General features: G+C 48.6%; 2 protein-coding genes across 2 annotated transcripts; one reads left to right on the top strand and one right to left on the bottom strand.

The window, feature by feature from the left end:
- The first annotated feature begins 4,157 nt into the window (after positions 1–4,157).
- Positions 4,158–8,631, top strand: LOC6525829 (cytochrome P450 18a1). The gene is made up of 5 exons (XM_002101613.4): positions 4,158–5,090; positions 6,096–6,217; positions 6,316–6,745; positions 6,850–7,114; positions 7,599–8,631. Exons 1-5 carry the CDS (start codon positions 4,700–4,702, stop codon positions 8,005–8,007), a joined length of 1,617 nt encoding a protein of 538 aa, XP_002101649.1. The 5' UTR covers positions 4,158–4,699; the 3' UTR covers positions 8,008–8,631.
- A 159-nt stretch (positions 8,632–8,790) lies between these two features.
- LOC6525828 (cytochrome P450 306a1) lies at positions 8,791–11,620 on the bottom strand. Its single transcript, XM_002101612.3, has 3 exons — positions 10,830–11,620; positions 10,596–10,744; positions 8,791–10,182 (listed from the first exon to the last, which is right to left on the bottom strand). Exons 1-3 carry the CDS (start codon positions 11,215–11,217, stop codon positions 8,974–8,976), a joined length of 1,746 nt encoding a protein of 581 aa, XP_002101648.1. The 5' UTR covers positions 11,218–11,620; the 3' UTR covers positions 8,791–8,973.
- Between the last annotated feature and the right edge of the window lie 506 nt (positions 11,621–12,126).

The following is a 12,126-nucleotide window of genomic DNA, read 5'->3' as shown; positions in this document are numbered from 1 at the left end:
GCACACTGACCGCACTCAAGGCCACGCAAGGAAAGGAGGATGGCAGTTGCGTGAAACAGTTTTCCTCTTCTCCCTTCTTCATTTACCCGCTTCGTTTTGTCCTGACCAACTGCGGACTGTGGTCGGTGGACCAGCAGTGGACGACAGGTCCTGATCTCGATGCCCGCCAGTCATTGACCTATAGTTTCCTCCTTCCCTGCGCATCTTTTGTGTTGCGTTTCCTAGGCAGCTAGTAGCTGGTAGTCTCTGCCACCCGAGTGTCCTGAGCTGCAGTCGCAGCTGGCAGCTTGATCTCGGGGTTAATGACCACTTACTGTATCTGTATCCCAACGTGATCTGTACCTGGAGTACCTGTGCCTGGCGTAGAGCAAGGGCTCTACTGTAGTACAGTAGGCTGCCATACTATGAAGATATGCTGCCTTTGCTCATTCAGTTTCTCTGGCGCGTGTTGGCCTTGGTATTTGCATCTTAACATTTGGCATTTCGCATGCCGAATCGGGATGGATAACCCAAATCAGCACTCTGGCTCGTGCTGTCTTGGATTGAATGAGCAGATTCCCAAAATTCCCGGGACATCCGCACTCGCGGTATTCTAATGTCGATTAAACCGAAACCGAAATCGAAATCGAAATCGAGCAGATGCAAATTAGTTCATTGGCCGCTGGACAGTATGCATACTTGTATGTGAATTGCTCCAGCAGCTGCAATTTGCATAAATATTTGTTAATTGCCGCTGAACGGCAGCCGGATCATAGCTTATGCCATCTTAGGAAGCAGTTGCCTTGGGCGATTCCAGATGCCGGATCATTGCCGAAGAACTGGGTCAAAGGCACCGAAATTTCTAGGGTTTTCCACTGCGACAACCTTCGACAATTCGTTGGAAATGCCGCTCCATTTGGTCAACGATGGACCTGCTCTTCGATTCCAATGACAATCGCCATCTCCATCGCCATCACCATCTCCATCTGAATCTCAGACACAACATTTTCATATGCATATGAATATTTCGAAATTTCTTGAGTGCGCGTATTTTCCGTGTTCGACGTCAGCCAATCCGAGGGTCGGACCTTGTCCTTAAGCCAAAAGAACCGGCACAACAGATAAATATTAAAAGCCAAATCAGTTGAAAAACAAACAAATGACCGACGAAAGATGCCATAGATACCAACGATACCAAAAAGATACAGATACAAAACGAGGCAGAAACTTCTGCAGAATTGATTACAGATGCATCCATTTGAATTTGAATTTGTTTAACTGAATTGAATGCCGAAAATGAGCTCAGCTCAGATGGGTCGCCGTTGTTATTCGATGGCTGATATCGTTATGTTGTTTGTTGCTATCGATCGATACTGAACTTGAATGCGAGCTGCAGGCCGCTGACGTCACACGCGCCAGATTGTTGAAGTCCAGCAAACCCGTCGAGCAGCCGCAGCCCACTGGAGTAGGAGGTGGATCAGTAGGAGGAGGATCAGTAGGAGGTGGTGGAGGAGGAGGAGGAGGAGGAGGAGGAGGAGGAGGATCGTCAGCTCCTCCAGCTGGAGGAAACACGAGATCACTGCTTTCGAGCCCCCACTCTAGAGCGGCGTTAACTCGCTGAAGGCTTCGCTATTGACCCAAAATGCAAATTTGCATTGGATTTCGGTCTTTCGATTCCGCTTGGCCCGCGCTGCAGATACAGATACAGCTACAGCAACAGATACAGATACAAATACAGCTACAGATACAGATACAGCTACAGATACAGATACAACTACAGCTACAGATACAGCTACCATTTGCGGATGGATGAGGTATCCAGTGCAGCAGCTTCCGCTTTGCGGCTCTGGGTTGATCTCTATAAAGCCGCCGCTCCTCAAGGCGCCATTATCTATTGATACAAATCAATTTCCATATCCTATCTCAATCAATCTCGGTTCCAGCGTGGGTGCTGTGATATTGGGTTCCCGCCGCTAAAAAGTTTCAAATTCGTTTATCAGAGTTCATGAAATACAAGTAAGAATAAGCAAATCAAATGGATTTCACATCTAAGCCCATATATTCTTTGTATAATAGTTTTATAAGGCTAGCAGAGGGTTCTTAAGATCTCACAAACCTTTCGTGTTTCTTAGTGTTTTTTACAGAAATTATACATATCTTTTCACATTGCAATAAAATGCATATCTACATACATACAAGTATATTGTTAGGTACACAAGAATTAAAGTGTTTTTAGAGCAATGCATGGTTTACAAATAAATGTTGTATTAAGCGGAATTAATAAAAAGCTAATAATTGTTTTAAATATTTGTTTGCACAAGGAAATCCTCTGCATATTAAGATATTTGATTATGTTTCTGACCATAATATTTAGGTGCACAAGGATCTGTGTTCAGGATTACAAAAATAACAAGAGAGAACGCTATAGTCGAGTTCCCCGACTATCTGATACCCGTTACTCAGCTGTTTTTGGCGGTTTGTAGGCGTTATAGTGGGCGTGGCAAAAGTTTTTTGGCAAATGGATAGAAATTTACAAGACTAATACAAAAATGAAAAAATATCAAAACATTTTTCAAAAGTGTGGGAGTAGCAGCTTTGGGCGGTTTGTGGGCGTTAGAGTGGGCGTGGCAAAAAGTTTTTTTGGCAAATCGATAGAAATTTATAAGACCAATACAAAAATGAAAAAATTTCAAAACATTTTTCAAAAGTGTGGGCGTAGCAGCTTTGGGCGGTTTGTGGGCGTTAGAGTGGGCGTGGCAAAAAGTTTTTTGACAAATCGATAGAAATTTACAAGACCAATACAAAAATGAAAAAATATCAAAACATTTTTCAAAAGTGTGGGCGTGGCAGTTTTGGGCGGTTTGTGGGCGTTAGAGTGGGCGTGGCAACATGAATCGACAAACTTGCGCTGCGTCTATGTCTCTGGAGTCTGTATGCTTAATCTCAACTTTCTAGCTTTTGTAGTTCCTGAGATCACAGCGTTCATACGGACGGACAGACAGACGGACAGACGGACAGACGGACAGACGGACAGACGGACAGACGGACAGACGGACAGACGGACATGGTCATATCGACTCGGCTATTGGTCCTGATCAAGAATATATATACTTTATATGGTCGGAAACCCTTCCTTCTGCCTGTTACATACTTTTCAACGAATCTAGTATACCCTTTTACTCTACGAGTAACGGGTATAACTAGGATAGCGCTGAAAAAAAAGTTGAGCAACAATTTGTAAATTTTAATTTCAATTTTATCACAAGTTTATGGTTATATTAATTTCCAACAAAAACCACTTAATGCTTATATCATTATAATACCAAATTAATTTAGCCATATTCAACAGAATTTTGATTTCGAAAGAGAAATTTGAAGAGCACGAGTACATTTGTTTCTCTTTCTTTTTCTTTTCGTTTTTGGCTCGAGTTTGAGCGCTTTTGAGTTCCACTCAAACACACAGCGGCGAACATGTTGTACGCGATCGGTTCGATGTTGGCTGCCCGCTGCTGCGCGGCGGTGGAGTGAGCGGGGGCGGGGGTGAGGGGTTACTTGGCGCTGCTTCGTCTAGAGAGCTTGTGGCGGTGGGGAGGGAGGGGTGTGGCGAAGGGAGGGCGTTCGCTTACCTCGCCCCTCTTGGATTTCAATTGGGCGGGCGACCAAAGGCGGAAGGTGGAAGGTGGGGGAGCGGACCTCTGCCGGCGACGCGTTGGAGCCAACAGCCAGCGACCAGAGGCCCCAAAACAGACGGCGTCGGGCGCTTGGAGCAGCTGAAGAGCTGAAGAGCTGCAGAGCTGAGCTGCTGAGCTGCAGAGCTGAAGAGCTGAGGTTCAAACTGAAGCTAAAGCTAAAGCTGAAGCTGAAACACTGAAGCAGTGAAGCTGAAGCTAAAGCCGCCGCCGAGAAGCCGAATCCGAACGATACCGATACCGACACAGACCAGCAACAGCAGCAGCAACAGCAACAGCAGCAGCAACAGCAACAGCAACAGCAACAGCAACAGCAGCAGCAGCAGCAGCAGCAGCAACAGCAACAGCAACAGCAACAGCAACAGCAACAGCACAACGACAACGACAACGAGACCGAGCGCCCCATCGCCGTCGATCATTCGTTTGGCGCTCTGCTCACTCGCGCGCTCGAAGCGGGCTCGAGTTGTTATAAAAGTGGCAAGGACATACGGTCGAGCCATTAGTCGAAAACTATAAACGCTCGACGCGAAATCGTCTCCGGCTCTCCGTCTCCGCTTGCCGTAACCAAAAACCGCCAAACCGTTTCATACGCTACGTATTGAAACGTACACCACAGTTTCATTATTATCACAAATATATAGAGATAATATAATTTTTTTTTACGGTTTTTTTTCGGCATCCTAAAAACCCGCGCAGTACAAAATAATTTCGGAAGAAAAAAACAACTGAACACTATTCCAAAGGAATCGCAACGCAGCGCCACGCATTAAATTGCATATTTTTTTTCAAGTGCCAGTCGAAAGCGAGTAAAAGCAAAAGTGACCACCAATGGCCGCCAAGCAGTGCAGTAAATAAGCGACCCACCAAGCAGCAAAAGGGAAATCCGCCCAAGAAAGGCGACCTAAACAGCCAGGGCAGAGCAAACCAACAGCACCAGCACCAGCACCAGGAGCACCTAGAGAGGAGCGCCAGGCGGAGCAATCACTACCACCTGTACACACCCACCCACCGCAGCAAGGCACCCACCCAACATGCTGGCCGACTCGTACCTGATCAAGTTTCTGCTGCGCCAGCTGCAACTGCAGCAGGATGGCGATGCCCAGCACCTGTTGATGGTCTTCCTGGGCCTGCTGGCCCTGGTCACACTCCTCCAGTGGCTGGTGAGGAACTATCGGGAGCTGCGCAAACTGCCGCCAGGTCCCTGGGGACTGCCCGTCATCGGTTATCTGCTGTTCATGGGCAACGAGAAGCACACACGCTTCATGGAGCTGGCCAAGCAGTACGGATCCCTGTTCTCCACGCGACTGGGCAGCCAGCTGACCGTCGTGATGAGCGACTACAAGATGATCCGCGAGTGCTTCCGGCGCGAGGAGTTCACCGGACGCCCGGATACTCCCTTCATGCAGACGCTGAATGGCTATGGTGAGTTGGAAGTCCACTAAACCAATATTGGTTACAAAGTGCAGGCGGAGATGGGCGGTGGACTATAGTAGTATATAGATGCTGATAAGCCACCTGTTTACGTGAAATTAGTTTTTACTACTCTGTTTACTACGTACTTGCATAGTACGTACTATAGGTACTATAGGTAAATTAGCTCGGAAATATTCCCCATAAATCCGCTGCGAAAGCTGAAAATTATCAAGTCATCTGCCCGTCTGGCCGTCAGAAAGTCAAGTCCAGATTTAACGAATAAATAAACGTACTTAAACGTATTTAAACTTAAATGTATTTAAACTTAAACGTATTTAAACTTAAACGTATTTAAACGTATTTAAACTTAAACGTATTTAAACGTATTTAAACTTAAACGTACTTAAACGTATTTTAACTTAAACGTACTTAAACGTATTTAAACTTAAACGTATTTTAACTTAAACGTATTTAAACTTAAACTTAAAATTTAGTACCTGAGATGTAGTGAGATTGAGTAAAGCCGCCTATTAAGTGAAGAAATTCCACTGGCATTTCTTTGTCGCTTCGGTTCATTTTCTTTCCGCTCTCTTTGATTTTCGATTATCGATTTTCGAATTAATTTGTATTTTTATTTGCATTTTTTTATTTAATTTTTTTTTTGTCTTATTTGATTTCGATCGCCTTTAGCTGCACTTGTTTATATATGCATTCATATACATACATACGTATTTAACGCAATGATAAGGCATTGCGGCACTTTTTTTTCATGCCGCAAAATCACGTTTTTGGCTTTTGTTTCGTTTGTGTGTCTTGTGCATTTTTCGCTGTGATTTCTTTTCTGGTATTTCATTTTGACGAAGTAGGGCAAGAGCCTACCTCAATTAAGTGTACAGATTGCTGCATAAAAAATTAAAAATAAAGATAAGAGCCCAGCACTCCCCAGCCAATTCAATCCGATTCGCTTTAAAGTTGTATCTCAATCGCCTCCATTTCCTCCTTTGCATTATCCAGGCATCATCAACAGCACTGGCAAACTGTGGAAGGATCAGCGCCGCTTTCTGCACGACAAGCTCCGCCAGTTCGGCATGACCTACATGGGCAACGGCAAGCAGCAGATGCAGAAGCGCATCATGGTGAGTCCCGTTTGCCCCTAATCCCCACCAGCTTGCACCAGGAGCAGCTAGTAACCTTATCCTTCTTCTTTTTCCTCCTCCTGCTCCTGCTCCTTTAGACGGAAGTGCACGAGTTCATCGGCCACTTGCATGCCAGCGATGGCCAGCCCGTGGACATGTCACCCGTCATCTCGGTGGCCGTCAGCAATGTGATCTGCAGCCTGATGATGAGCACCCGGTTCAGCATCGATGATCCCAAGTTCCGGCGCTTCAACTTCCTCATTGAGGAGGGCATGCGGCTGTTCGGAGAGATCCACACCGTTGACTACATACCCACCATGCAGTGCTTCCCCAGCATCTCTACGGCCAAGAACAAGATCGCCCAGAATCGCGCCGAGATGCAGCGTTTCTACCAGGACGTCATCGATGACCACAAGCGCAGCTTCGATCCCAGCAACATTCGCGACCTGGTCGACTTCTATCTCTGCGAGATCGAGAAGGCCAAGGCCGAAGGCACCGATGCCGAGCTCTTCGATGGCAAGAATCACGGTAAGTTAAAGTCCTCTCCTTTCGCCCCAATCTCCACCAGCTGCACACCCGCCCATCTGGAACTGCACTGACCTCAAATTCCGTATTTTCTCCTATTTTTGCAGAGGAGCAACTGGTGCAGGTGATCATCGATCTGTTCTCCGCCGGCATGGAAACCATCAAGACCACGCTGCTGTGGATCAATGTGTTCATGCTGCGCAATCCCAAGGAGATGCGCCGCGTCCAGGACGAACTGGACCAGGTGGTGGGACGCCATCGCCTGCCCACCATTGAGGATCTGCAGTACCTGCCCATCACCGAGTCCACCATTCTGGAGTCGATGCGCCGTTCCAGCATCGTTCCCTTGGCCACCACTCACTCGCCCACAAGGTAAGCATCCTCGAGATTAGAGACTGGGGATTGTGCAAGGGATGCTGGGGTATTGGGGGATCTGGAGCTGAAGCTGGAGCTGGAACTGGAACTGGAGCTGGAGCTGGAACTGAAACTGAAACAGATAGTGCAGCTATCAGCAGATGGAGTGCTTACGCACTGGCGTTTAGAGATCTACGCAAATGCCGCGAGGTCCGTTCATTCACACCAGATCTCGTTGATTGCCATTCATTGTCGTGGCTAGCTCCATTCAGCTGGCTCGTGCCCCGGATCCCTCCGAATCCCCACCCCCCCCCCCGCTCCGCTGCAGCCCAAGTGCGTGGCCCAGTTTCTGTGCGCCTCCACAGATGCCAGCAACCAGATTAGCTGCAATGCGCAGTGGGCCCAGCCCCTGCAGCTCGCTGATAATCGCCGATGCACCGATCACAAACTAATCACAAATTTCTCCCTCTCTCTCCTCTCCCCTCCTCTCGTCCACTTGCAGGGATGTGGAACTCAATGGGTACACCATACCGGCCGGCTCGCATGTCATCCCGCTGATCAATAGCGTCCACATGGATCCCAATCTGTGGGAGAAGCCCGAGGAATTCCGCCCCTCGCGTTTCATCGACACCGAGGGCAAGGTGCGCAAGCCGGAGTACTTCATACCCTTCGGCGTGGGCAGGCGGATGTGCCTGGGCGATGTGCTGGCGCGGATGGAGCTCTTCCTGTTCTTCGCCTCCTTCATGCACTGCTTCGACATCGCCCTGCCCGAGGGTCAGCCGCTGCCCAGTCTCAAGGGCAACGTGGGCGCCACCATCACGCCGGAGTCCTTCAAGGTCTGCCTCAAGCGCCGCCCCCTGGCGCCCACTGCCGCCGATCCGCATCACATGCGCAACGTTGGCGCCAACTGAGGAGGTGGACCCGGTCCGCTCCAGAGCACGGTTTTGTTCCTACACAAAAAAAAGACACAAAAAAAGCACAAGAGAGAAATGTTAAGAGTGGAGGCCATTTCCATACTGGCCTCCCATTAAGAGCTATCCATTTAGCGATAAGTTAGTAGCTATCCGCCCGTGGGAGGAGCACATCCGGATCCCAGCTAGAGCTGGACATGGAGCAGAGCAGCCGGAAGCTGTGACCAACACACAGAGGACTGCAACCAATTCTATTCTTTCACCCCCAAGAAGCTGTGTTCAACTAATTGTAATTAAAGCCTAGTTAATGTTAATATACGCCCTAGTTAAGTTCGTTTGTACGTACTGCTAATGTCAATGTTTTTATAGTTTTATAGTTAACAGTTAATAATTAATATTATTATTATTATTATTATTATTAGCGCTTATGTTAGGTTATCGCGTATGTGTAAAGCCAGCAGGCCGATTAAGTTTAGTTAGCTAACGTTCTTGTTTATTCGTAGTATTAGTACTAGCTTAATGTCCAAACAACAAACAACAAAACAAACTGTGGTTTAGTCTTACAAGCACACATCAAAATAGGCAAACGATTCGAAAATAAAGAAACATTTGTGAAAAAACCTTGAAAATGAAATGGACTGTATTTACTTGACAGTATTTTAGTAAAGGTAAAGTAAACTGGAAAATTTAACGCACTTAAAGCTTACAAAACTTTAAAGAATACAAACTATTGAAATACTTACTTAGATTTGTATTTACTTAAAATCATAAAAAACATAAAAGTATACATTATAGACATTTATTGCTTGACATGAATTATTTATTAAATATGGAACTGAAAATTCCTTAAAAAATGCTTCAACCACAAAAAAACGCATTAAATAAGCCACCATTCACAAATAATTGTACTAAAATAGTTAAGGATTCAAAAAAAAAATCGCATACAATGGGATGCACTCATGCAACCTAATCCTGCAGCACGGATCCGTCGGGTTCATGGCGCATCTCCACCGCCGGCAGCTTGGTGAATCGCAGCTTGTGGGGAACGGGGGTCAGGGTGATGCCGCTCTCGCCCGCCATGTCCACCTCTGTGCCCGGGGGCAGCTCCAAGTGGAAGCGCCTCAGGATGCGGCCCGTGAATAGCGTGAGTATCATGCGAGCCATGTCCTCGCCGGGACACATGCGGTAGCCCGACGAGAATGGGATGAACTGTGGCGGCGCCTGGTAGCTGCCTTCGGGCGTCAAGAAGCGCTCCGGACGGAACTGCTCCGGTTCCGGGAAGGCCACCGGGTCCATGTGAATGGCCCACTCCAGGCAAACGATCATCGAACCGCCCTTGATGTTATAATCGCCCATGATGGCTTCCTCTTTGCATCCGTGCGGAATGCCCAGTGGCACAACACTGCGTATGCGCATCGTTTCGGAAATGCAAGCGCGCAGATAGGCCAGCGACTCCAGTTCCTCCAAGCTGGGCGACGGACCCAGCGGCAGGAGGAGCTCATGCAGTCGCCGCTGGCAGCGCTGTTCGCGGGCCAAGTAGAGCAGGAACCAGCGCAGGGTGGCCAGCGAGGTGTCCACTCCGGCGCCAAAGAGATCGGCCAGCAGATGACGCAGTTGGTCGTCGCAGTAGAGCTGCGAGTCCGTATCGCGTACGACAAGGAAGTGCTCCAGTATGCTCTCCGGCTCGAACTTATCCTCCTCGTCGCTCTCCTCCTCGTCATCCTCGTCCGCCGCAATTTCGGGCTCAATGCGCTCCTGGTTTGCACTCGCCTCCTTTGACTGCCGGCGCTGCTCCTTCGCCAGCTGCCTTTGCAGTCGCTTCTGCTCCTGCAGCTCCTTGAACACCTGCTGCTTCTCCCTCAGCCGCTGCAAACAGGCCTCCACAATGCGGTCGTAGATGGCGTGCGTCTTGGCCTTGCCCTCCAGCAGGAAGCGTATGTTGCGCTTGTTGGCGGGCAGATGACGCAGCCAGGGCAGGAAGTTGACCACCCCGGAGACGCCAATCAGCTTGACGCCCTCCTCCTGCAGCCGCTGCAGGTACAGCCAGTCGGGATCGTTCCGCTTGTAGGTGATCCCGAAGACCAGGTCGTTGATTATGTTGCCCAGCGAGTGATGGAGCGCCGGCAGCGGATCCACCTCCGATGCACAGCTCTTTTTCGCCTCACTCTCGAACAGCTGTAAAGGAAAATGTTGGTTTTAATGCAAATATATATACAAAACTGCACTGATACTACACTTTAATTCAATACACTCAATTCAATACACTCAATTCAATACACTCAATTCAATACACTCAATTCAATACCCGCAATTCAATACACTCAATTCAATACACTCAATTCAATACACTCAGTTCAATACACTCAATTCAATACACTCAGTTCAATACACTCAGTTCAATACACTCAATTCAATTCAATTCAACTTGAATTATATTAAACATATAGTATTAAAACATATTATTCCATGTGCGCATTCAAGCGTTCAGTGTAGATCTCCCAGGCAAATGCCAAATTGATGCCATGTCGCGCTATTTTCCGCTGCTGACCCAGGCGAACCCACTTCCACCTGGAGGTGGAACCACTTACCTGGACGCACTCGTTGACGCCGCGGGCGATGCGGCGCTCCAGCCGGGCACGCAGTTCCCCCGGCCGACGGGTCATGCCCAAGGCCTTCAGCCAATCGATAGTCTCGCGCCGCGCATGTCGCCAAATGTCAAGCTGGGCGCAGATGATTCCTGTCGTGGAGAACAGGGGGGTATGAAGAGGGTATAACCACCAGTGAGCCGTAAAAGCCCGGGAGCTTAGCGCTACTTAGCTTACCAAATCCACCCATGATGCCGTGTGTGAGGTAGAGCGGAGCCCGGCCATTCATCACATCGCGCCGAAAGAAATCCCGCACCAAGGCGGCATCCGTAAGGATTACGGTACGCACCCTGCCCATTTTCAGCTCAAAGATGCCGCCATAGCGCTGGGCCAGCTTCTGGAGTGACTTGTGCGGCGCCCGTCCGTCCAGGAAGGGCAGATAGCCCAGAAGGGGCAGGCCCCAGGGACCCGGCGGTGAGACGCCCAGGATGTCATCGTACTCGCGCTCGCACAGGTACAGAATCACCAGGACGAGCGCACCCGGAACCAGCAGAAAACTGAGGCTCTGCACCGAGGGCATCCAACCGGTGTAGCCGCCAACAACATCCACGATGTCCGCCGACATCACTTTCGATTTCCGCCTGCTCTCACTTTTTTTTTTCTTTCGCTTTACCCTCTCGTCTCGTCTCGTCTCGTCTCCTTGGCTGCGCGACTACTTCTCCTGTTAGAGATGTTCTCGGATGATACTGGGATTCTTGGCTCAGTTCCTCAGTTCCTCACTTCCTCGGGTAGTCAGTTCCTCGGTTAGTCAGTTAGTCAGTTAGTCAGTTAGTCAGTTAGTCGGCTTGTCGTGTTGCCAGCTTCTTGGTTTCCCTGATTCTCGGATCCCGACGTCCAGTCGCCAGCAGAGCTCTGCGATTACTGGAATTTCTTTAGAATTTGAAACGAGTCTCTCGGACAGAAATGCAAACAGGGCAGCGGCGAGCTGTCAACGTGTGTCTACGTCAGCAACGGGAACGGAGGAAGAGCGACCGCCGAAGGCCGTCCAGACAATGGTAACATCAGTTACCATACCATATACCATATACCATATACCATATACCATGTGCCATATGCCATATAGCAAACCATATATACCATACAGCAGGCATCGGGTTTCGGCATCGAAGAAGGAGAGTGCGAATGTAAAATTTGAAAATGAAATCGCCCGTTTATCATATGCACATTCATTACACCCACTCGGCGGCGCACTAAGCTGGCCGAGATCGAGATCCGCATCCAGATCGAATGGGCGAGCTACGCACCGTAGGAAACGCCGCTAGTCTGGAATCAGATCACAGTACGCATATGGCGAAAGAAAGGGTATCCAGCTGCCCGGATGAGTACCTAACTTCGGACATGAATTTATTCAATCGACCGTCTCTACCTTTCCATTTCTATTTCTGCCACATTTGCACTTTTCCTGTGTATTCCTTAATTTCGCGGCTGCTGAATTGCTTTCGATTTGGGTTTACCTAAGCCGCAGGCAAAACAA

Source organism: Drosophila yakuba, chromosome X (assembly GCF_016746365.2).
Source record: "Drosophila yakuba strain Tai18E2 chromosome X, Prin_Dyak_Tai18E2_2.1, whole genome shotgun sequence".
In the NCBI taxonomy this organism is placed as follows: Eukaryota; Metazoa; Arthropoda; class Insecta; order Diptera; family Drosophilidae; genus Drosophila; species Drosophila yakuba.
Note: the sequence above shows the minus strand (reverse complement) of the source record. Positions and strands in the feature narration are given on the sequence as shown.